This window comes from Oncorhynchus nerka, linkage group LG22 (genome assembly GCF_034236695.1).
Source record: "Oncorhynchus nerka isolate Pitt River linkage group LG22, Oner_Uvic_2.0, whole genome shotgun sequence".
Classification (NCBI taxonomy): domain Eukaryota; kingdom Metazoa; phylum Chordata; class Actinopteri; order Salmoniformes; family Salmonidae; genus Oncorhynchus; species Oncorhynchus nerka.
Window position 1 is genome coordinate 82,283,582 of NC_088417.1, and position 25,970 is coordinate 82,309,551.

At 47.0% G+C, this 25,970-nt stretch overlaps 2 protein-coding genes across 4 annotated transcripts in view; one reads left to right on the forward strand and one right to left on the reverse strand.

Moving 5' to 3' along the window:
- Nucleotides 1-20,244, forward strand: part of LOC115119318 (bone morphogenetic protein receptor type-1B-like) — a 177,020-nt gene extending 156,776 nt beyond the window's left edge. For both annotated transcript variants that reach the window (XM_065007475.1, XM_065007476.1), the window contains 10 exons: nucleotides 8,617-8,776; nucleotides 12,396-12,498; nucleotides 12,815-12,917; nucleotides 16,607-16,703; nucleotides 16,820-16,958; nucleotides 17,257-17,449; nucleotides 17,593-17,890; nucleotides 18,118-18,293; nucleotides 18,565-18,695; nucleotides 18,822-20,244. In XM_065007475.1, coding sequence (XP_064863547.1) covers nucleotides 8,617-8,776; nucleotides 12,396-12,498; nucleotides 12,815-12,917; nucleotides 16,607-16,703; nucleotides 16,820-16,958; nucleotides 17,257-17,449; nucleotides 17,593-17,890; nucleotides 18,118-18,293; nucleotides 18,565-18,695; nucleotides 18,822-18,947 — 1,526 coding nt within the window. In that variant the 3' untranslated portion in view covers nucleotides 18,948-20,244. The remainder of the gene's footprint in view (nucleotides 1-8,616; nucleotides 8,777-12,395; nucleotides 12,499-12,814; nucleotides 12,918-16,606; nucleotides 16,704-16,819; nucleotides 16,959-17,256; nucleotides 17,450-17,592; nucleotides 17,891-18,117; nucleotides 18,294-18,564; nucleotides 18,696-18,821) is intronic.
- A 450-nt stretch (nucleotides 20,245-20,694) lies between these two features.
- Nucleotides 20,695-25,970, reverse strand: part of LOC115119317 (netrin receptor UNC5C-like) — a 327,268-nt gene continuing 321,992 nt past the window's right edge. The window contains exons 16-18 of one of the 2 annotated variants that reach the window (XM_065007478.1): nucleotides 24,974-25,152; nucleotides 24,092-24,271; nucleotides 20,695-22,563 (exon numbers count right to left, since the gene is read on the reverse strand). In XM_065007478.1, the coding sequence (XP_064863550.1) occupies nucleotides 24,112-24,271; nucleotides 24,974-25,152 (339 nt within the window). In that variant the 3' untranslated portion in view covers nucleotides 20,695-22,563; nucleotides 24,092-24,111. Of the gene's footprint in view, nucleotides 24,272-24,973; nucleotides 25,153-25,970 lie in introns of both variants that reach the window. The other variant, XM_065007477.1, reaches the window with a different exon arrangement.

The following is a 25,970-nucleotide window of genomic DNA, read 5'->3' on the forward strand; positions in this document are numbered from 1 at the left end:
TTTGCAAACTGGAATCCATATATCCGGAGGCTGCATTCATTGTAGCTGGGGATTTTAACAAGGCTAATCTGAAAACTAGACACCCTAAATTTTATCAGCATATCGATTGCGCAACCAGGGCGGGAAAAACCTTGGATCATTGCTATTCCAACTTCCGCGACGCATATAAGGCCCTGCCCCGCCCTCCTTTCGGAAAAGCTGACCACCACTCCATTTTGTTGATCCCTGTCTACAAATTAAAACAAGAAGCTCCCGCGCTGAGGTCTGTTCAACGCTGGTCCGACCAATCTGATTCCACACTCCAAGACTGCTTCCATCACGTGGACTGGGATATGTTCTGTATTGCGTCAGACGACAACATTGACGAATACGCTGATTCGGTGTGCGAGTTCATTAGAACGTGTGTGAAACTGAAAGCGCGAACCACTGCTTTTAATCAGGGCAAGGTGACTGGAAACATGACCGAATACAAACAGTGTAACTATTCCCTCCGCAAGGCAATCAAACAAGCTAATCGTCAGTATAGAGACAAAGTAGAATCTCAATTCAACGGCTCAGACACAAGAGGTATGTGGCAGGGTCTACAGTCAATCACGGATTACAAAAAGAGAACCAGCACCGTCACGGACCAGGATGTCTTGCTCCCAGGCAGACTAAATAACTTTTTTGCCCGCTTTGAGGACAATACAGTGCCACTGACACGGCCCGCAACTAAAACATGCGGACTCTCCTTCACTGCAGCCGACGTGAGGAAAACATTTAAACGTGTCAACCCTCGCAAGGCTGCAGGCCCAGACGGCATCCCCAGCCGCGCCCTCAGAGCATGCGCAGACCAGCTGGCTGATGTGTTTACGGACACATTCAATTAATCCCTATCCCAGTCTGTTGTTCCCACATGCTTCAAGAGGGCCACCATTGTTCCTGTTCCCAAGAAAGCTAAAGTAACTGAGCTAAATGACTACCGCCCCGTAGCACTCACTTCCGTCATCATGAAGTGCTTTGAGAGACTAGTCAAGGACCATATCACCTCCACCCTACCTGACACCCTAGACCCACTCCAATTTGCTTACCGCCCAAATAGGTCCACAGACGATGCAATCTCAACCACACTGCACACTGACCTAACCCATCTGGACAAGAGGAATACCTATGTGAGAATGCTGTTCATCGACTACAGCTCGGCATTTAACACCATAGTGCCCTCCAAGCTCGTCATCAAGCTCGAGACCCTGGGTCTCGACCCCGCCCTGTGCAACTGGGTACTGGACTTCTTGACGGGCCGCCCCCAGGTGGTGAGGGTAGGCAACAACATCTCCACCCCGCTGATCCTCAACACTGGGGCCACACAAGGGTGCGTTCTGAGCCCTCTCCTGTAAGTGAGAAGTGTTGGTGTGTGTGTTTGTCAGTGTGTAATACAGTAAGAAGTGTTGATGTGTGTGTTTGTCAGTATGTAATACAGTAAGAAGTGTTGGTGTGTGTGTTTGTCAGTATGTAATACAGTAAGAAGTGTTGGTGTGTGTGTTTGTCAGTATGTAATACAGTAAGAAGTGTTGGTGGGTGTGTATCTCGTTAGAGGAACAGACTGTGGAATGTGTGGGGGGTGCGGATCAGGTTTCAGGGTGACTTTGGGAGCGCCCTGTGGCTGACACAACAAAAGTGTGTGTGTGTGTGTGTGAGAGAGAGAGTGAGTGGTGTGAGAGAGAGAGAGTAGTGTGAGAGTGGTGTGGGAGAGAGAGTAGTGTGAGACTGGTGTGAGAGTGGTGTGGGAGAGAGAGGGTGATGTGGGAGAGAGAGGGTGATGTGGGAGAGAGAGGGTGGTGTGGGAGAGAGAGGGTGGTGTGGGAGAGAGAGGGTGGTGTGGGAGAGAGAGAGGGATGTTTTTATTCAGTCTTTATTACTGTGTCTGCTTGAGACTTTGGGGTTTTGGCTAAACCATTCAGCCTTTGTGAGAAGTGTTCAAGAACGTCTGCAGAGAATACCTGCAGTATAAGGACTACATTACCAGTATAGAGGGACAGAGGGAGCTGTTAGTGCTCAGTTGACACATTCTATACTAGAGAGATATAGAAAGAAAAGCCCTTTGTTAAATGAGTGTGTATTAAACATATTTAATTGAACGGAGATGGAGTCTACCTACCAAGCCCTCCTGCTGTGTTTACACCCCATATACTCTGTAAAAACCTGGCTGACATACAGTAACCATTGGCCAATAAACCTAACAAACTTGCCCTCACACACCCCAGCAGACGCCCCCCAACCACATTCTCTCTATCTGCCCCAAGGAGGTGACCCAAACTCAACCATGGACCCTTAACAGCCTCTGTGTTGACCTCTAAACCAACCAGAGGCCAGGGGGGTAGGCATGTAGTCCTGTAATATATAGGGTTGAGTCAGTGTGCTCTATACCGGGCCATGGGTCTGCTCAGACCCATGCCCCCCCCTCCCCGAAACAGCAGCCCCCAATCCCTCAGTGAGGCCATAAGAAGTGGGGAGTAGACTGTACATGGAGAGAGGTACAGTAGTGTGTGATCAAATGGATCTTAGTGAGAGACTAAGCAGCTCTCCCAGCCTGTAGTTTTACTCCATGTCTCTAACCCCGGGGTCTGGGATTTTCCCTGTTTTATGCCAAAGGGGGTTATCTTTCCCTCGCAGGAAAAATGACAACAGGTACTTGGAATGGATGGAACGTTCCTGTAGCCAGCCTGCAGCAGTGAGGGAAGGAGTCTCTGTCCATTCTGTCCCCCTTGCTCTGCCTTTACGTGAGTTTCTATCAAACAAAAAACTATCTGGACAGAGTCACAGCACTGATAAACTCATAAAAGGTTCCCTTCTTATGCACAACAGATACACACATGAAAAGGAATGTGTGATAGCCAGTGCATCCAAGGCCACAGCCATGGGCCCAGACCCCTCCTCTGCCAGGGTGGTTAGATTAGAGTGGACAGAGTGTGCTGCTCTTAAGGGAACACACTGACTGGATATGTCTGCTCAGCTCTCTTCTGATTCAGCACTCATGAATCACACACACACACACACACACACACACACACACACTTACAAACTGTTTTCAATGGTTACATTTAGTCCTTACGGCATACCGTACCAATGCTGTACTGTTGCCTATTTACATAATATTACGTCTGTACCAGGGGTTGGAACCGGAATTTCTGTAACTTTTTCAATCTCTGAAATATATATATTTTTGACATTTAGCTGGACACTAAATGACTTCACCACTCAGTGCAGATAGAGTAGCTTGCTATATGGAGCGGGCAAGCTATAGTTGTTGGACAGACCAGTATAGGGCATAAGATCTGACTGACATTTTGAGCGAGAGAGGCTGGGGGAAGAGGCTTGACTTGAAGCACTTGGCATCTTGTTATAACATGCATTATCTGAATTAGGCCCACAAAATGATATTCCTTCTATGAAGGAACTTTGAATGTCTTTGAACTCCCGAGAGTTGGCGTAATGTTGGACAAGAGCTAGCTAGCTAACAAGGTTGTGTATGCAGAGTGGCACTAGATTTCAAATGTAGTGAATAAAATCCTATGTGAAACGTGATAACTATAGTATCCTAATCTATCATTTAAAAAGTGAATGCATTCTTCTCTAATTCAAAATTTGTTCTACTTAATTTCTGAATCACACTTGTAACGTCAGTAGGCTATAGTAGGGGGAGGGGCAAGTAGCCTGCACACACACACACACACACACACACACACACACACACACACACACACACACACACAGGCAAAGATTTTCATCTGTCAGGTGGATACTGGAAAACGTTTCTGAGTGACATCTTGAGGGCTTTGCATAGGCACTTTGTTAATTTTTTTGTGGGACTGTAAAAAAATCCCCGGAACTTAAAATAGAGTTATTATCCAGTTCCCATGCTTTTAAAATAACGGTTCTGCTCCAAAACAATGTAGATCACTGTCCTGTTTTTGATTCTGTTCCTCAAAAAAAAAAATCTGTTTTTTGGTTCTGTTCCGTGAACCAGTTCCAAAACCTGGTCTGTACTGACTTTACTGTACTGAAAATGTCTTGTCCAGATTTAAAGTTTTGTTTTTCATTTGGCTGATGAACTGACTGCCATTGACCAGATCAATGAATTACTATGTCTGGATGGATACTAGATCAATAGCATCATAATAAAGAGAGAAAGAGGGAAGGCAAGAGAATGGGAAGAGAGACAGAGAATGGAGGGGGACATGACCTAGGGGTTCTCATGGGCTCTCCATCCAGACAATAAACTGATCAATCTCTTCCCATACTGCCCCCGCCTCTCATCTGATTGGCTCTCGGACAACAGGGGCCCATGGTGGCCATTGGTCCAACTGTACTTACTCTATTGAATAGTGGCTGTCTGATACTCATTAGAATTCATTGGGAATTTATTGAGTCCATGTAGAAATGGTGAAGAATGTTCCTCTGTCAGGTGTCTACTCAGGATGAGAATTATAATTTTATTTGTTTTCCTTTATTTACCTAAGCAAGTCAGTTAAGAACAAATTATTATTTACAATGACGGCCTACCCCAGCCAAACCCGGACGACGCTGGGCCAATTGTGCGCTGCACTATGGGACTCCCAATCACGGCCAGATGTGATGCAGCCTGAATTCGAACCAGGGACTGTAGTGACACCTCTTGCGCTGAGATGCAGTGCATTAGACCGCTGTGCCACTCGGGAGCCCAAGACTATAATACTGGCACATACATTTCTCATAATCAAAACACACTAGTGGATTTGTGTATAAGCAGCTGAATAAAAAACAGCTGGTCAGAGAGGTACTGTTAACACTTGCAGGGTGGAGGTAGTAACGAACACAATATTTACCTCAGTGTAAGTGGATACATATATTTCTGTTGATGGCTGGCTGGGAGTGGGGATGTTGGTTTAGGACCTACAGGGAGACTGTGATGCAGTAGTTCATGCTCTGGATGACCTAAGCTCACTCCTCCTCCTCCTCCTCCTCTTAATAGTATTACCAGGGAGCACAAACAGTGACCATTTGCTCTGGTTTGCAGTAAGTGGAATCATATAGCGCTTATGACAGATAGAGCATGTCTGTTTTCTCTGTTTTGTCATCAGTCATGACCACTTTGTGTTTATTATTACTCATATGAGACGTGTAACATAGTGTAATATAGGCTTGATGACCGCTGCCTCTCTGAAGGTTGTTGTAGTCACTAGTCGAGGTGCTCTGAGCACTCAGCCCTATACCGCCTCTCTCTGGTGTAGCAGGCTGAATGGCTGAAAGGCCATGTTTTGCTCCGTGGTTAAGCCTGCCCTATTCTGTGTTATTGTACTCTGGATGAAACACTTGTGAGGGTGTAGCTGGGCTCTGCTGGATAACCCACAGTAACACTGGCTGAGTCCTGTTAAAAGACCTCCTCTCTCTCTCTCCCTCTCTTTCTCTCTCTCTCACTCTCTCTCTCTCTCTCTCTCTCTCTCTCTCTCTCTCTCTCTCTCTCTCTCTCTCTCTCCCCCTCTCTCTCTCTTTCTCTGTCTGTCTGTCTCTCTCTCTCTCTCTCTCTCTCTCTCTCTCCCTCTCTTTCTCTCTCCCTCTCTCTCTCTCTCTTTCTCTTTCTCTTTCTCTCTCTCTCTCTCTCTTTCTCTCTCTCTCTCTCTCTCTCTCTCTCTCTCTCTGGGAGGGAGTACTAAAACGTTAAAGCTGCTATATGTTTTATTTGATTAAGCTTTACTTTAACAGGGTGTCATATTGAGATCAAGTCTCTTTTTCAAATGAGCCCTGCACATTACAAACACACACACATCAATAAAAAACACAATGAAATACTAATTTGCAAAACATGATCATCAAAAACGAACACAATCTTCACTTAGATCATTCATGTTTTATATTCCCTATTGTAAATATAAAATGGCAACTTAATAAGGCGGTCTCCAACAACATATTCATACAGTATGAATATTCATACAATATTATCCTTGTTTTGGGTTATATTCATTCATGTATAGGATATACTGCTCATATTGATAGTGAGGTGTAAGTATTCATTTGGGGGCTCTGTAACATCGTAAACAAAGGTACAGCCGCAACGTTTCCATGGAGCTGCTCTGCCAAAACGAGTGTGAGATATATGGCCTTGGATATTGAAAGGACATGCCACACACTCGTTATAGAACTGCTCTTGAGACCGCCACACACACACACAGAGCACTAGGTATTTCTTGTGAGAGTTCTCCAGTCTTGCTGTGTATACTAACTGTAGCCCTAGCAGGGCATTGCTGTTCCAGTCTCAGGCAGGAACATTGAGGTGAAAAAGAACAGCAGGGTAGCTTTCACCAGACACTGTCACCGTTTAGATTTTTCAAGCCTGTCTGGAAAGAGTGAGTTGAAGAGTGGAGAAAGTGTCACATTCGGTAGCATTGATTTACTCTGACTTTAATTTACCTTAGTTATGTGTGAACTTAAGTTTTACTACTAGGTTGGCACAGCCATTTGAATGACAGTGTCCATATAATTTGGTCTGGTCTGTCCTGGGTCTGTCTGGTCTGTCCTGGGTCTATGTCTGGTCAGTCCTGGGTCTATGTCTGGTCAGTCCTGGGTCTATGTCTGGTCTTTCCTGGGTCTATGTCTGGTCAGTCCTGGGTCTATGTCTGGTCAGTCCTGGGTCTATGTCTGGTCAGTCCTGGGTCTATGTCTGGTCAGTCCTGGGTCTATGTCTGGTCTTTCCTGGGTCTATGTCTGGTCAGTCCTGGGTCTATGTCTGGTCAGTCCTGGGTCTATGTCTGGTCTGTCCTGGGTCTATGTCTGGTCTATCCTGGGTCTATGTCTTGTCTGTCCTGGGTCATTGTCTGGTCTGTCCTGGGTCTATGTCTGGTCTGTCCTGGGTCTATGTCTGGTCTGTCTTGGGTCATTGTCTGGTCTGTCCTGGGTCTATGTCTGGTCTAACCTGGGTCTATGTCTGGTCTGTCCCGGGTCTATGTCTGGTCTGTCCTGGGTCTATGTCTGGTCTGTCCTGGGTCTATGTCTGGTCAGTCCTGGGTCTATGTCTGGTCTGTCCTGGGTCGACAGTACCAGTCAAAAGTTTGGACACACTCACTCATTCAAGGGTTTTTCTTTATTCTTATATTTTATATTTGAGATTCTTCAATGTAGCCACCCTTTGCCTTGATGACAGCTTTGCACACTCTTGGCATTCTCTCAACCAGCTTCATGAGGTAGTCACCTGGAATGCATTTAAATTAACAGTTGTGCCTTGTTAAAAGTTAATTTGTAGAATTTATTTTGTTCCAAATGCGTTTGAGTCAATCAGTTGTGTTTTGACAAGGTAGGGGTGGTATACAGAAGATAGCCCTATTTGGTAAAAGACCAAGTCCATATTATGGAAAGAACAGCTCAAATAAGCAAAGCTAAATGACTGTCCATCATTACTTTAAGACATGAAGGTCAGTCAATACGGACAATTTCAAGAACTTTGAAAGTTTCTTCGAGTGCAGTCGCAAAATCCATTAAGTGCTATGATGAAACTGGCTCTCATGTGGACCGCCACAGGAAAGGAAGACCCAGAGTTACCTCTGCTGCAGAGGATACCTTCATTAGAGTTACCAGACTCAGAAATTACAGCCCAAATAAATGCTTCACAGAGTTCAAGTAACAGACACATCTCAACATCAACTGTTCAGAGGAGACTGCATGAATCAGGCCTACATGGTCGAATTGCTGCAAAGAAACCACTACTAAAGGACACCAATAAGAAGAATAGACTTGCTTAGGCCCAGAAGCACAAGCAATGGACATTAGACTGGTGGAAATCGGTCCTTTGGTCTGATGAGTCGAAATTTGCGACTGTTTTTTTAAAACGCTGCCTTTGTGAGACGCGGAGTAGGTGAAAGGATGATCTCTGCATGTGTGGTTCCAACCGTGAAGCATGGAGGAGGAGGTGTGGTGGTGCTTTGCTGGTGACACTGTCAGTGATTTATTTAGAATTCAATTTGCATTTAACCAGCATGGCTACCACAGCATTCTGCAGCGATAGGCCATCCCATCTGGTTTGCACTCTGTGGGACTATCATTTGTTTTTCAACGGGAAAATGACCCAACACACCTCCAGGCTGTGTAAAGGCTATTTACCAGAAGGAGAGTGATGGAGTGCTGCATCAGATGACCTGGCCTCCACAATCACCCGACCTCAACCCAATTGAGATGGTTTGGGATGAGTTCGACCGCAGAGTGAAGGAAAAGCATCAAACAAGTGCTCAGCATATGTGGGAACTCCTTCAAGACTGTTGGAAAAGCATTCCAGGTGAAGCTGGTTGAGAGAATGCCAAGAGTAAAGCTGTCATCAATGCCAATGGTGGCTACTTTGAAAAATCTTAAATATATTTAGATTTGTTTAGTACTTTTGGCTACTACATGATTCCATATATGTTATTTCATAGTTTTTAGGTATTCACTATTATTCTACAATGTAGAAAGGAGTAAAAATAAAGAAAAACCCTTGAATGAGTAGGTGTGTCCAAACTTTTGACTGCTACTATTTGTCTGGTCTATCATGGGTCTATGTCTGGTTTGTCCTGGATCTAAGCCTGGTCTGTCCTGTCGCTAAACCTGGTCTGTCCCCTCTCTGTGTCCCTGTAGCCAATGTGTTGGATACCATAGTGCTACTGAGGAACCCTGTAAGAGACAGGTCAGACAGCAGGAAGGAGGAGGGTGGGAGTACAGCCCTGGCTCCAGCACAGAGGATCCTCTGGTGTCACTGTTACCCTCACTGTTCTGAAGACTCCAACAATACCTGCAGGTATATTACACGCACACACACACACACACACACACACACACACACACACACACACGCACACACACACACACACACAAATAGAACTGTGTTGCCACTGTGGTTGGTGTGTGATTTTCAAACCATCTTAGAATCAGCTGTATCTATTAGCTTACATTCATGATTACACAACAGAGGCAATCTGTTATTATCCTATAGAACGCCAATTAACTGAACAAAAATACACTGGTGGATTTATCAGGAACTCCAAATGTGTCACAGTGTGTCACAGCCACTGTGGAAGACATTAACTCAGAGGGCAATGGGATATTATTTAAATACAAGCATTATCACAGATTGATTTATGCCCTGCGACTAGTGAGGTCTGGCCTCTTGACCCCATCTCTGGAGACCTCCCATTCCTCACTTCCCTCATCAACTCATTCCTGACAACTGGCTGCGTCCCCTCGCTCCCCTCCTCAAGAAACCAACACTCAACTCATCTGACGTCAAAAACTATAGACCTGTATCCCTTCTGTCTTTACTTTCCAAAAGAGCGTGCTGTCTCTGATCAACTCTCTCGTTATCTCTCTCAGAATGAATATCTTGACCCTAACCAGTCAGGCTTCAAGACAGGTCACTCAACCGAGACTGCTCTTCTCTGTGTCACAGAGGCTCTCCGCACTGCCAAACCTGACTCTCTCTGCCTTCGACACTGTGAACCATCAGATCCTCCTCTCCACCCTCTCAGGGCTGGGTGTCTCAGGCTCTATCAGATCCTCCTCTCCACCCTCTCAGGGCTGGGTGTCTCAGGCTCTATCAGATCCTCCTCTCCACCCTCTCAGGGCTGGGTGTCTCAGGCTCTATCAGATCCTCCTCTCCACCCTCTCAGGGCTGGGTGTCTCAGGCTCTATCAGATCCTCCTCTCCACCCTCTCAGGGCTGGGTGTCTCAGGCTCTATCAGATCCTCCTCTCCACCCTCTCAGGGCTGGGTGTCTCAGGCTCTATCAGATCCTCCTCTCCACCCTCTCAGGGCTGGGTGTCTCAGGGCTCAGATCCTCCTCTCCACCCTCTCAGGGCTGGGTGTCTCAGGCTCTATCAGATCCTCCTCTCCACCCTCTCAGGGCTGGGTGTCTCAGGCTCTATCAGATCCTCCTCTCCACCCTCTCAGGGCTGGGTGTCTCAGGCTCTATCAGATCCTCCTCTCCACCCTCTCAGGGCTGGGTGTCTCAGGCTCTATCAGATCCTCCTCTCCACCCTCTCAGGGCTGGGTGTCTCAGGCTCTATCAGATCCTCCTCTCCACCCTCTCAGGGCTGGGTGTCTCAGGCTCTATCAGATCCTCCTCTCCACCCTCTCAGGGCTGGGTGTCTCAGGCTCTATCAGATCCTCCTCTCCACCCTCTCAGGGCTGGGTGTCTCAGGCTCTATCAGTGTCTCAGGCTCTATCTCCTCTCCACCCTCTCAGGGCTGGGTGTCTCAGGCTCTATCAGATCCTCCTCTCCACCCTCTCAGGTCTGGGTGTCTCAGGCTCTATCAGATCCTCCTCTCCACCCTCTCAGGGCTGGGTGTCTCAGGCTCTATCAGATCCTCCTCTCCACCCTCTCAGGGCTGGGTGTCTCAGGCTCTATCAGATCCTCCTCTCCACCCTCTCAGGGCTGGGTGTCTCAGGCTCTATCAGATCCTCCTCTCCACCCTCTCAGGTCTGGGTGTCTCAGGCTCTATCAGATCCTCCTCTCCACCCTCTCAGGGCTGGGTGTCTCAGGCTCTATCAGATCCTCCTCTCCACCCTCTCAGGGCTGGGTGTCTCAGGCTCTCTCAGATCCTCCTCTCCACCCTCTCAGGTCTGGGTGTCTCAGACTTTCTACACTCTTGGATTGCATCCTACCTGGCAGGCCACTCCTACCAGGTGACGTGTAGAGGATCTGTGTTTGTACCACGTACTCTCACTACTTGTGTCCCCGAGGGCTCGGTTCTATGCACTCTCCTCTTCTCTCTGTACACCAAGTCACTCGGTTCCGTCATATCCTCACACGGTCTCACCTATCATTGCTATGTGGATGGCACTCAAATACTTTTCTCCTTCCCTCCTTCTGACACCCAGATGGTGACACACATCTCTGCGTGTCTGGCAGATACTGTATATCAGCTTGGATGCCGTCCCACCACCTCAAGCTCAACCTCGACAAGGCAGAGCTGCTCTTCCTTCCGGGTAAGGCCTGCCTGCCAAAAGACCTCTCTATCACGGTTGACAACTCCACAGTGTCACCCTCCCAGAGTGCAAAGAACCTTGGCGTGACCCTGGACAACTCCCTGTCATTCTCGGCAAACATTAAATCATTGACTCGCTTCTGCATGTTCATGCTCTACAACATCCGTACCCCACACAGGAAACGGCGTATGTCATAATCCAGACACTTGTCATCTCCCAGCTGGAGTCCTGCAGCTCACTGTTGGCTGGGCTCCATCAAAACCCTGCAACTTAACCAGAACGCTGCAGCCCGCATGGTGTTCAACCTTCCCAAGCTTGACCATGTCATCCTGCTCCTCTGTACACTCCACTGGCTTCCAGTCGCAGCTCGCATCCACTACAAGACCAGAGTGCTTTCCTATGGAGCAGCAAGAGGAACTTCCCCTCCCTACCTTCAGGCTATTCTCAAACCCTACACCCCAACCCTACACCCCAACCCTACACCCCAACCCTACACCCCAACCCTACACCCCAACCCTACACCCCACCCTACAAACCCTACACCCAAACCCAACACGCCAACCCTACACCGCCAACCCTACACCCCAACCCTACAACCCTACCCCAAACCCTACACCCAAACCCTGCACAACCCCAACCCTACACCCCAACCCTAACCCTACACCCCAACCCTACCCTACACGCCAACCCTACACCCGCCACACCCAACTCTACACCCCAACCCTACACCCCAACCCTACACCCAACCCTACACCCACCCCAACCCTACACCCCAACCCTACACCCCCAACCCTACACCCCAACCCTACACCCCAACCCTACACCCCCTCTACACCCCAACCAACCCTACACACCCCAACCCTACACCCCAACCCTACACCCCAACCCTACACCCCAACCCTACACACCCCCAACCCTACACCTGACCCCAACCCTACACCCCAACCCTACACCCCAACCCTACACCAACCCTACACCCCAACTCTACACCCCAACCCTACACCCCAACTCTACACCCCAACCCTACACCCCAACCCTACACCCCAACTCTACACCCCAACCCTACACCCAACTCTACACCCCAACCCTACACCCCAACCCTACACCCCAACCCTACACCCCAACCCTACACCCCAACCCTACACCCCAACTCTACACCCCAACCCGAGCGTCTGCTAAATGACTAAGATTTAAATGCAACATTTGAATGTCTCCAGCCACGTATAATAGTGTTTATTACATTAGATTTAGATGGTTGATATAACCTTCTCAGCACCATGAAATGTGTCATTATAAAATAGCTGAGATTGTAAAATCCTCTCATATTATGTTGAACGATTGTTGACAATGGATGATGGTGATGCTTGTGGTGGTGATGATCAAGATGTAATGATGAGGCTAGTGGTGGTGGTGATGATCATGGTATCTCTCCAGGACTGATGGTTGTTGCTTCACCATGGTGGAGGAAGAAGAGGGAAGTCTCCCTGTGCTGACCTCTGGATGTCTGGGGCTGGTAGGCTTAGAGTTCCAGTGCAGGGTAAGTATGCTGTGTGTGTGGCGTATATGGCAAAGCCATGAAGTGCAGGCAGTCACTGTAGAAGCACAGGCAAACCAAATGTATAAGCTCGTGTAAGTCGTTATAAACCATCTATGACTCAGTACATCTCTCCAAGCAATCTCTTAAAATCAGACTGTATGTACAATGACAGCAATGTGTCATACCAGTCTTGTGTAGATCACAGATTCTTCACCATCAATAAGCAACATTGTAAAAACCCTATAGTCCTTCAAACTGTTGTTTAGTCATTCGGGTTGTGTAGATGTAGCAGTGTGTTTATGGTGTGCCACAACAGGACAACGGGGGTCCCCATCGGAGGAGGGCTGTGGAGTGCTGTACAGACCAGGACTACTGCAATACAGACCTGCATCCTACTTTACCCCCACTGACGACCCCTGGTAAGAGACACAATTCCACCCAGTCAACACACTGACGACCCCTGGTAAGACACACAATTCCACCCAGTCAACACACTGACGACCCCTGGTAAGACACACAATTCCACCCAGTCAACACACTGACTACCCCTGGTAAGAGACACAATTCCACCCAGTCAACACACTGACTACCCCTGGTAAGACACACAATTCCACCCAGTCAACACACTGACGACCCCTGGTAAGACACACAATTCCACCCAGTCAACACACTGACGACCCCTGGTAAGACACACAATTCCACCCAGTCAACACACTGACGACCCCTGGTAAGAGACACAATTCCACCCAGTCAACACACTGACTACCCCTGGTAAGTCACACAATTCCACCCAGTCAACACACTGACGACCCCTGGTAAGAGACACAATTCCACCCAGTCAACACACTGACGACCCCTGGTAAGACACACAATTCCACCCAGTCAACACACTGACTACCCCTGGTAAGAGACACAATTCCACCCAGTCAACACACTGACTACCCCTGGTAAGACACACAATTCCACCCAGTCAACACACTGACGACCCCTGGTAAGACACACAATTCCACCCAGTCAACACACTGACGACCCCTGGTAAGACACACAATTCCACCCAGTCAACACACTGACGACCCCTGGTAAGAGACACAATTCCACCCAGTCAACACACTGACTACCCCTGGTAAGTCACACAATTCCACCCAGTCAACACACTGACGACCCCTGGTAAGAGACACAATTCCACCCAGTCAACACACTGACGACCCCTGGTAAGACACACAATTCCACCCAGTCAACACACTGACGACCCCTGGTAAGACACACAATTCCACCCAGTCAACACACTGAAACTCCTGAAACTCTTGTGCGCGAGTGGCTTTCAGAGTGGCTCCCTAAGCCTGCACAGGGGTGTGATGGGTAGTAACAGTTTAAACTGTTACAAACCACAGTGTAGTGCTGGCTGGAGTAGCGTGTGCTGCTCTGGGGCAGGAGGAGACGGGGGAAGCTGGGGAGAGGCAGAGGGAGGCAGATGAAATGGAGCCAGCAGGCTTGGCGTGTTCTCTCACCCTCTAATGAAAAGGACAGCCTCTCCCCAGGGCCTGCTTGAGTTTCCTGCCCCGCCACGGATGTGAGATATCTGTCCATCTGTCACTCCTCTAGCTACACACCAACAGTCGTGCACACACACAAAGACAGATTGATTTGTCAAATGTGGCAAATTGTAAAATTAGATTATTTCTGTGTGTGTGTCTATTTTCATGTGTACAGTATGTGTGGGAATGATTCACAGGAGGCTGGCAGAAAGGCTGGCAGAAAGAGAATGGCTGGCAGAAAGAGAAAGGCTGGCAGAAAGAGAAAGGCTAGCAGAAAGGGCAGCACTGGGCTTCAGGATTTGCCATGGCGATGTCAGTGTGACACCGGATCTGTGAGATTCAGGAAGGGGATGTGATCGACCACAAATTGAGAGAGGAGCGTGGAGAGATAGGAACAAGAGAAGAGGGGAGCAGGGAGAGATAGGAACAAGAGAAGAGGGGAGCAGGGGGAGATAGGAACAAGAGAAGAGGGGAGCAGAGGGAGATAGGAACAAGAGAAGAGGGGAGCAGGGGGAGATAGGAACAAGAGAAGAGGGGAGCAGGGAGAGATATGAACAAGAGAAGAGGGGAGCAGGGGGAGATAGGAACAAGAGAAGAGGGGACTAGGGGGAAATAGAAACAAGAGAAGAGGGGAGGTGGGGTGGGGTGGGGGGGATAGGAACAAGAGAAGAGGGGAGCATGGGGAGATACTAACAAGAGAAGATGGGAACACGGGGAGATAGGAACAAGAGAAGAGGGGAGCAGGGGGAGATAGGAAAAAGAGAAGAGGGGAACAGGGGGAGATAGGAACAAGAGAAGAGGGGAGCAGGGGGTGATAGAAACAAGAGAAGAGGGGAGCAGGGGAGATAGTAACAAGAGAAGATGGGAACAGGGGAGATAGGAACAAGAGAAGAGGGGAGCAGGGGAAATAGAAACAAGAGAAGAGGGAGGTGGGGGGATATGAACAAGAGAAGAGGGAGCATGGGGAGATACTAACAAGAGAAGATGGGAGCAGGGGAGATAGGAACAAGAGAAGAGAGGAGCAGGGGAGAAAGGAACAAGAGAAGAGGGTATATGGGGAGATGGAAACAAGAGAAGAGGGAGCAGAGGGAGATAGGAACAAGAGAAGAGAGGAGCGGGGAGAGATAGGAACAAGAGAAGAGGGGAGCAGGGAGAGATAGGAACAAGAGAAGAGGGGAGCAGGGGAGATATGAACAAGAGAAGAGGGGAGCAGAGGGAGATAGGAACAAGAGAAGAGGGGAGCAGGGGAGATAGGAACAAGAGAAGAGGGGAGCAGGGAGAGATATGAACAAAGAAGAGGGGAGCAGGGGAGATAGGAACAAGAGAAGAGGGGACTAGGGGAAATAGAAACAAGAGAAGAGGGGAGGTGGGGTGGGGGGGGATAGGAACAAGAGAAGAGGGGAGCATGGGGAGATACTAACAAGAGAAGATGGGAACACGGGGAGATAGGAACACAGGGGGAGATAGGAACAAGAGAACAGGGGGATAGGAACAGGGAGGGGAGATAGGAAAAAGAGAAGAGGGGAACAGGGGAGATAGGAACAAGAGAAGAGGGGAGCAGGGGGTGATAGAAACAAGAGAAGAGGGGAGCAGGGGAGATAGTAACAAGAGAAGATGGGAACAGGGGAGATAGGAACAAGAGAAGAGGGGAGCAGGGGGAAATAGAAACAAGAGAAGAGGGGAGGTGGGGGGGATAGGAACAAGAGAAGAGGGGAGCATGGGGAGATACTAACAAGAGAAGATGGGAGCAGGGGGAGATAGGAACAAGAGAAGAGAGGAGCAGGGGAGAAAGGAACAAGAGAAGAGGGTATATGGGGGAGATGGAAACAAGAGAAGAGGGGAGCAGAGGGAGATAGGAACAAGAGAAGAGGGGAGCAGAGGGAGATAGGAACAAGAGAAGAGGGAGCAGAGGGAGATAGGAACAAGAGAAGAGGGGAGGTGGGGAGATAGGAACAAGAGAAGAGGGGAGCAGAGGGAGATGGAAACAAGAGAAGAGGGGAGCAGAGGAGATAGGAACAAGAGAAGAGGGAGCAGAGGGAGATAGGAACAAGAGAAGAGGGGAGCAAAGGGAGATAGGAACAAGAGAAGAGGGGAGCAGAGGGAGATAGGAACAAGAGAAGAGGGGAGGTGGGGGTGGTAGGAACAAGAGAAGAGGGGAGCAGAGGGAGATAGGAACAAGAGAAGAGGGGAGCAGAGGGAGATAGGAACAAGAGAAGAGGGGAGCAGAGGAGATAGGAACAAGAGAAGAGGGGAGCAGAGGGAGATAGGAACAAGAGAAGAGGGGAGGTGGGGGTGATAGGAACAAGAGAAGAGGGGAGCAGGGGGAGATAGGAAAAAGAGAAGAGGGGAGGTGGGGGAGATAGGAACAAGAGAAGAGGGGAGGTGGGGGAGATAGGAACAAGAGAAGAGGGGAGGTGGGTGTTGGAGAGTACAAAGGAAGATCTCTGAGATTTAGCAATATTTGGAAGTTAACTGTTATAAACATGTTAATGGAGAACTGGTGCTGTTGAGGTGACCCCGTTTAGAACTGTGGAGCAGACTAACTGCTCTTTCTCTCTCTCTCTCTGCTGTAGATTACGTGGACAGCAGTATCCACCCCATTGCTCTCTTCATCTCTGTCACAGTGTGCTGCATCGTCTTGGTACTCATTATCGTCTTCTGTTACTTCAGGTGAGAGAAAACACATGGATTTTGACTCTGAGGAGATTGGTAACATAGACCAATGTAATGCTTTTAGCAGAATTGTAGCTTTGTATTACTGATGACTTTACCACTGTGTCTTCCAGGTATAAGCGCCAGGAGTCGCGACCTCGCTACAGTATTGGTCTGGAGCAGGATGAGACTTATATCCCTCCTGGAGAATCTCTGAAGGACCTGATAGAACAGTCCCAGAGCTCTGGATCGGGATCAGGACTCCCCCTGCTGGTGAGACCTGAACCTCATCACACACACATTAGCAACCAGGTTCCACGTTTTATTAGTCGTATGTATGTACAGGATACACATGGTGTACAAAAATGTCCAACAAAATGCTTACTTGCAATGGAGAATTAGTCCAGCAATACAGTGTTGTAGAAAGACCTTCCTCTCTCAATGTGCTAGTTATGTTGAATTAGATGTAGAAATTGTGATAATGACGTACAATGATACAGCATGTGAAGATGTTGGTGATTAGTGTTGATGACGATGATATTGATGACGGTGTGTGTTTTTCTGTGCTCAGGTGCAGCGCACCATAGCCAAGCAGATTCAGATGGTGAAGCAGATAGGTAAGGGCCGCTACGGGGAGGTGTGGATGGGTCGCTGGAGAGGAGAGAGAGTAGCCGTCAAAGTGTTCTTCACCACCGAGGAGGCCAGCTGGTTCAGAGAGACAGAGATCTACCAAACTGTCCTCATGAGACATGAGAACATACTGGGTAAGGAGAGAGGGAGAGATTGAGTGTATGTGTGTGTGTGTGAGTGTATTGTGTGTGTGTGTGTGTGTCGTTGCATGTATGTGTCTCTGTAGGTGTGTGTCTTTCTATCTCCTCAAAGATCTCCCCGTCTCCTCCCTACCCAGGCTTCATAGCAGCAGACATAAAGGGAACAGGCTCGTGGACCCAGCTCTACCTGATCACAGACTACCATGAGAGTGGATCTCTGTACGACTACCTCAAGTCCACCACCCTGGACATCAAGGCCATGCTGCGGCTGGCCTACTCCTCAGTGTCAGGCCTCTGTCACCTCCACACAGAGATCTTTGGCACCCAGGGCAAGCCAGCCATCGCCCACAGAGACCTGAAGAGCAAGAACATCCTGGTGAAGAAGAATGGGGCCTGCTGCATCGCTGACCTGGGCCTGGCCGTCAAATTCATCAGGTAGGACAGGAAGGGACATGTGCCATGCATCAGATCATGAGTGTAGAGATAACAAAACATCCTTATAGAGCAGAATAGTTCTACTCCGTTATCTTTGTATACTTTCCCCCGGTAAAAAACATCAGCATCAGTCCAAACTATGGAATCAGTCTGGCAATACACATTTATACAAAGACAGTGTTGCTTTAAAAATGCAATCTTTCTCCCCCTACTCCTCCCTCTCTCAGTGACACCAACGAGGTGGACATCCCTCCCAACACCAGGGTGGGCACTAAGCGCTACATGCCCCCAGAGGTCCTGGACGAGAGTCTGAACCGGAACCACTTCCAGTCCTACATCATGGCCGACATGTACAGCTTCGGCCTCATCCTCTGGGAGATCGCCCGGCGCTGCGTCTCTGGAGGTCCGGCATGGCCCACAATGTTCTGCTTTACAATGTTTAATATCATTTTCATATGTAAAGTGAGCTGATGTGAACTTTGACCTTATGGGCATTCAGACATTTGCCAAAATGCTGGACCGATTTGTATAGGTTCTTATTCAGTGTTGTTTTTTAATACTGTTCAGTTATTTTACCTTCTTCCAGTCTGTGAATTATCTTACCTCCATCTCAGCTGTGATGATGCAGTATGTAGAGATCCAACATCTCTCTCCATGTGACTTGTGTCCTATAGGCATCGTAGAGGAGTACCAGCTGCCCTACCATGACCTGGTGTCCTCTGACCCCTCCTACGAGGACATGAGGGAGGTTGTGTGCATCAAGAGACAGAGGCCCTCATTCGCCAACCGCTGGAACAGTGATGAGGTGAGGAGACCGCCTCTTTGTGATTGTGTTGTATGCTTGAGATCAGTATATTCTTACATAGGTTACTGTGTGTGATGAGTATACAGTATATGATGATTTCTGACCTCAGTGTGTTTGTGTGTTTAGTGTCTCAGACAGATGGGGAAGCTGATGACGGAGTGCTGGGCCCACAACCCAGCCTCTCGCCTCACAGCTCTGAGAGTGAAGAAGACCCTGGCCAAGATGTCTGAGACTCAGGATATCAAACTGTGACACGCTGCTACTGCCACATAGAGACACTCAACACCTAGAGACATGTCCATGGCCTAGTGCCACTCTGCCAGGACCACGGGAGGAGGGCAAGGCGAGTGGGAGAGAGATGGTCAAGGTCTGCTCTCTTTTTGCCCATGCCACTGCCACCTCTGGGATAGAGAGTGTCCCAGTGGGCAGGGTCTGGTCTGGTGTTGCTTTCTGTGAAAGCTGATTGGCTCTCTAAATGAAGGGGGAACACAAGGACAGACAGTGCCCTATGCAGGAGAGGAGGAGTCACTCTCTCCCTCACAGTAGAGGGTTAGGAGGGTGGGGTCCTGCTCTGTCCATCTAAAGCCATATAACAGTGTTTGTTTTTGTGGTAACACTTTATTTGAACTAGCCACCATCAATCCCCTTCAAACCAATGTCAGAATGTTCATGAAACTGTGACATGTTTACAACATTTATGTAGAGTTATGAGGCTAGTTCAAATAAAGTGTTGCCGTTGTTGCCCATTGTGCTACATTAGAGACTAATGTCTCTTCTTTTTTACAACTGTAGAGAAATCTCTACATACTGTTGGAAGTGAAGTATATATATTTTGCAGCATTACTGCTTTAGAAACCTAGGCATTTGTTTCTTCTATTCACACAGGAAAACACACGGCTTCAATATTGACCTACATGTGGGCCATATGACTATCCAAGGGAGCCATTCTTAGTCCCCTGAAATGTCTATGTACTGTTTCAACAACTAACTATGGGAGAAAATGATACATCATGGTTAATACGCTTGGGAGTGATGTTACTCAGGCTAGCTGATGGTTAATACGCTTGGGAGTGATGTTACTCAGGCTAGCTGATGGTTAATACGCTTGGGAGTGATGTTACTCAGGCTAGCTGATGGTTAATACGCTTGGGAGTGATGTTACTCAGGCTAGCTGATGGTTAATACGCTTGGGAGTGATGTTACTCAGGCTAGCTGATGGTTAATACGCTTGGGAGTGATGTTACTCAGGCTAGCTGAGTCATGCCAATAAGATGGTCTCCCCCACGGTTGTCTTGTTACTGTAATATGAAGGAAAAAAATCTCCCCTCACGGTATTGAATTGTTAATAATAATATTGAAATGTATTGATACTGATGGACTTAATCATGTTAAATGTCAGTTTTGGTTGTTTGCCTTTGGCTTGTGTACAGAATAACTCCCTGACCGTCCACTCAACCACTATGGCGTGTGCCTTATTTAATCTGTACATATGTGTATAAGAGAGTGTGTGGACCAGGAGAACATTCCCTAATAAAATTATGTCAACGTCTATATCGTCTCCTTTTTAGAGGAATTAGATGATTTCTCTCTCCTCTCTCTCTCTCTCACTCACTCACTCACTCACTCAATCACTCACTCACTCACTCACTCACTCACTCACTCACTCACTCACTCACTCACACACCACACACACAAAAGAAAACAGCAGAAATATCCTACAGGAATAGGAAAATCAAGGAAATCCCACACCTTGGGTCAAAGGGAGCTGGGGTTAGGGGTATGGTAGAGCAGGGTTTCCCAAACTCGGACCCCAGAGGGTGCACTACACAGCTGATTCAAATATCAACTAATCATCAAGGTTTGATTATTAAAATCAGCTGTGTAGTTAGGGGAAAAAACGAAACACGCACCTCTTGGGGTTGAGGACCGAGTGTTGGAAACACTGGTAGTTAGTGTTAGGGCTGAACCAAGATGTGGAAAAGGAGAGTCGGACTCTGCATTCAGTGTTGCATATAAATATAATTTATTATTAGTTTTAAAAATTATTTCTTACACTTTGTACAGGAACTTGACAGAGGAAATGCAAGCATTTGCAAGTAACATGAGAGTCAGAACAAGAATTAGCTACGTTCTCACTATACAATATTACCCATGAAGCCTCAGGAGAACGATGGAATGCAACAGCTAGCACTTTTCAGTACCTACATTTTGTTTATAAAGAATGCAAAGTTTGCATAGACGGCTTTAGAAAAATTCCCAACTGTCAAGACAAAATGATTTGAACCAAAAGGAATCAAATGACTGTCGTCAGTACTGCCGCTGTAAAGGAATGTTTTGTTTATTTGACACATACACATACGCTTTCATACAATCCTTATACTGAATTTCCCATTTCAAATATAAATAAATAGATAATGCATAACATTTCCCATTATTTCACCTATTTCTATTCCCCCCGCTCATCGTCAACAGCAACTGTCATTCAGTAACTTGGCGCGAAACAATCAAATGACACGTATTTTGACCTGATGAAAGAGAACGCTAGTGTGGAATTGTACATAATATTATGTCAATTATTTGGTAAAAAGACAATCGTATCAGGCTGCATCAGTCCTAAGAAAAAATATATTTGTCTATCAACAAATGACCCATCTTCCACCTTGGGAGACAGACTCGCATCTCTTCCACTACCCTGGTTCTGTCTCATATGAATGAGGTCATCATCAGAGGACCATACATGATGAGAGCAGATTGAGATTCTCCATTATACGGTTCCCACTAGATGACCAACCTGCAAAGTCAGTCAAAATGGTCTATATTGGAAACATTTATGAAAATAAACTTTTTTGTCTTGATTTAAGGTTAGGGTATAAGGTTACCAGTGAGGTTAAGGTTAGGGCTAGGTTCAAAATCGGATTTTAAGAAGCTACATTTTAGAACTTCTGATTTTGTAACTTGTCCAGACAGTGATGACCCTACTATGCTGACTGGCATGCAGTGAGCGATAACTACTGAACTTTGACCTTTGATTGAATGACCTCTCACTGACCTCTCAAACAGTTCCATCTATCAGAATCATTGGTTTTATGGGCTAATAAACCAACACTTGATAGCGCAATCTAAACCAAAATATATACTTTTCAAATTAAATAGGCAAATTGTAAATAATTGAAGAATAGAAAGTAACAAAAAATAATTGTAAAACAATAATAATACACAACAGGAATGACAACAGTTAATATTAATGATGACGGTCTTACTAACACTGTAAAAGGTTAGAGTTTTCAATGTTCTGCTTATGTACAGGTTGTTCTACTGGCTTTGTTTCAGTGACTGTACAGTAGGCGTCATTAACAAGAGAATCCACCAGGGGGCACGTTGACACAATGAAAAGAAAGGGAACACAAGAGAACTCCAAGGCTATGTTTACACGGGCAGCTCAATTCTGATATTGTTTTACTCATTTGTCTTTTGACCAATCAGATCAGCTCTGAAAAAGATCTGCTGTGAAAAGATCTGATTGGTCAAAAGATGGCTATGTGTAAACGCAGCCTAAAGTAATCAATATTAGACTGCATAAAATACAGGAGACATATTTGTGTATAAATAGATGTGTTAAATACAGACGTATATAGTCACCCAAACAAGTTCTTTCATTAGAAATGTTGACGAGTCCTTAAACAGTATTGTTGGTTCCAGGAGTTACCATGAGGATCCATAGGGCAGTTGAAGTGGGAGGGGCCTTCCCCACTCCCTCTGGCCACACCCCTTCCCATGTTCCTCTGCTCTGAGCCAGTCTGTCACCACAGAGAGACGTCCATGAGGTCATCCAATATATGGACAGAACTATCAAGCGTTTCCTAGGAAACTGTATCAAGGTAAAGAAAACTGTACCAGAGAGAGTACAGACAGGGCTCACTAACATCCTAGTTCAATATATTGAAAGTGGAGCGCGGCTATGCTAAGTATATTGAACAAGATATAAACGCAACATGTAAAGTGTTGGTCTCATTTCTCATGAGCTGAAATAAAACATCCCAGAAATGTTCCATATGCACAAAAAGCTTATTTCGCTCTAAATTTTCTGCACAAATGTGTTTACATTCCTGTTAGTGAGCATTTCGCCTTTGGAAAGATAGTCCATTCACCTGACATGTGTAGCATATCAGGAAGCTGATTAAACAGCATGATCATTACACAGTGGCACCTTGTGCTGGGGACAATCAAAAGTCACTCTCTAAAATGTACATGTATACCACATGTAACCACGCCAGTCCAGGACCTCCACTGCCAGCTTCTTCACCTGTGGGAGGGTCTGAGACACGCCACCTGGACAGCTGATGAAACTGTGAGATTGCACAACCGAATAATTGTTGCACAAACGGTCAGAAACCGTCTCAGCGAAGCTCATCTGTGTGCTCGTCATCCTCATCAGGGCTTTGACCTGACTGCAGTTTGGGGTCGTAACAGGCTTCATTGGGAAAATGCGCATCTTCGATGGCCACTGGCACACTGTGCTCTTCAGGGTTGAATCCCAGTTTAAATTGTACCGGGCAGATGGCAGAGAGCGTGTGGGTGAGCACTTTGCTGAAGTCAACATTGCGAACAGAGGTGGGGTTATGGTATGGCCAGGAATAAGCTACGTACACGAACACAATTGCATTTTATCGATGGCAATTTGAATGCACAGAGATACTGTGACGAGATCTGCGGCCCATTGTGGTGCCATTCATCCACCACCATCACCTCATGTTTCAGCATGATAATGCACAGCCCCATGTCACGAGAATCTGTACACAATTCCTGGAAGCTGAAAATGTTCCAGTTCTTCCATGGCCTGCATACTCACCAGACATGTCACCCATTGAGCATGTTCGGGATGCTCTGGATCGACATGTACGACAGTGTGTTCCAGTTCCCGCCAATATCCAGCCACTTTGCACAGGCATTGAAGAGGAGTGGGACAACATTCCACAGGCCACAATCAACAGTCTGATCAACTCTATGTGAAGGAGATGTGTAGCGCGGCATGAGGCAAATGGTGGTCACACCAGATACTGACTGGTTTTCTGATCTACGCCCTACCTTTTTTTAAGGTGTCTGTGACCAACAGATGCATATCTGTATTCCCAGTCATGTGAAATCCATAGATTAGGGCCTAATGAGTTTATTTCAATTGACTGATTTCCTTATATGAACTGTAACTCACAAAACCTATGAAATTGTTGCATGTTGCGTTTATATTTTTGTGTATGTTTGTGTGTGTGTCTCTATGGATGTGTGTTCTCTGATGGAAGAGAGGTCTTGCTCTGCCTGTCCTGTATTTCTGTCTGTCCTGTGTTCCTCTCTCTCTTCTTTTCTCTGTGACTCATCTCTTACTCCTCCCTGGAACTTACTGTTCTTTGAAGGACGGGTGTCAGTGGTCTGTTACCATGAGCACGAGGTTCTCATGGCGACCCATCTCCTCCAGCACGGCAGCCAGGCGGCCGAGGTTCCCGTCAGGGAAGTGTTGGGCCTCCCAAAGGTCCAGAATCACCCCCGTAGGACTGGATTTAGTGGCAAAGTAATTCAAATACCTGATATATATATATATATATATATATATATATATATATATATATAGAGAGAGAGAGAGAGAGAGAGAGAGAGAGAGAGAGAGAGACAGAGAGAAAGAGAGACAGCGAGAGAGAGACAGAGAGAGCGAGACAGAGAGAAAGAGAGACAGCGAGAGAGAGACAGAGAGAGAGAGAGAGCGAGAGAGAGAGAAAGACAGACAGAGAGAGAGGCAGAGAGGTAGAGAGACGGAGAGAGAGGTTATATGGAGTTTGCATACTCTGCCTGTGCTTTATGAATATCCAGTGTCATCATTTAAATGAACAAAAACTAGTTTAAAAGCGGACAGTCAAACTTTAAATGGTCAGAACTACTTTCATCCAGCTCTGAGCTCTCTGAAAGGTAGGGAGAGGTGGAGTAGGGTGTGGGTGAGAAAGGGGATAAGAGGTGAGGGAAGGAGGGGGAACGATGGAGGGTAAAGTCATCCCTCCTGCTGCTGGTTTAACTCCTACTGCTGTCTGTGATAAGGGAGCCCCTGCTGTTTACACACACACACACACACACACACACACACACACACACACACACACACACACACACACACACACACACACACACACACACACACACACACACACACACACACACACACACACACACACACACACACACACACACACACACACACACACACACACACACACACGGTCCCATCCCATCCTCACCTGTCCAGGTTCAGTTTGTGTGCCAACATCCTCCAGTCGTTTCCTCGGTTCTGTGGGGCGTCCAGGCTGCCACAGAGCTTCTGTCTGATGGAGAGGGGAATGCGGAAGGCATTGGGCCCCACCAGGGTTGTGATGTTACTGGCTGGGTCCAGCAGAGACGTGTCGATACTCTGGGTGTCCTGGAGATGGAGGAGAGAGATTGATGTCAGTACAGGATACAACTATTTGAATTGATTGAAATTATTATTTGGGAGAAGATTGTTGGAGCTAGTGTTACAAGTTCTCATTCGAATTAGCGCATGTATTCATAACATTATTCCAGTCAGATAGTAGTAAGGTCTGGACACGCTCAGAGAGAACAGGAGCTACGCCTCACCCATTCTCCTTGTGAGGGGGTTGTCAGAGTGCGATTGGAGTGATTACTCCCTTAGAGCTGTGCTCTGTGTGGAGCTACGAAAAATAAAACAAGTCATAAAAGACAAGCTCTCACAGAAAGGGCAGCGAGTGCAGCAGGCTCAAGGCTCACTGTCTGAGTAAAATAGTTCACTGACAGAAGACTAAACTCTCACTCAACCCCTGACAACCAGGAGGGACAAAGACATGGAAAAGGACAGGAATATACGATATAACAGCAGCCTCAACTCAAGTTAGCAGTAAGCCAGTTAGACTAAAGTTAGTCTGATTTGTCTGAGCATGCATGCATGATTCAGCAAATACCGTGCCTTCGGGAAGTATTCACATCCCTTGACTTTTTCCATATTTCGTTGTGTTACATCCTGAATTGAAATGAATTAAATGTAGATGTTGTGTCACCGGCCTACACACAATACCCCATAATGTCAAAGTGGAATTATGCTTTTAGAATGTTACAAATTAATAAAAAATGAAAAGCTGAAATGTCTTGCGTCAATAAGTATTCAACCCCTTGGTTATGGCAAGCCTAAATAAGTTCAGGATAAAAACAAAATTGCTTAACAAGTCACACAATGAGTTGCAT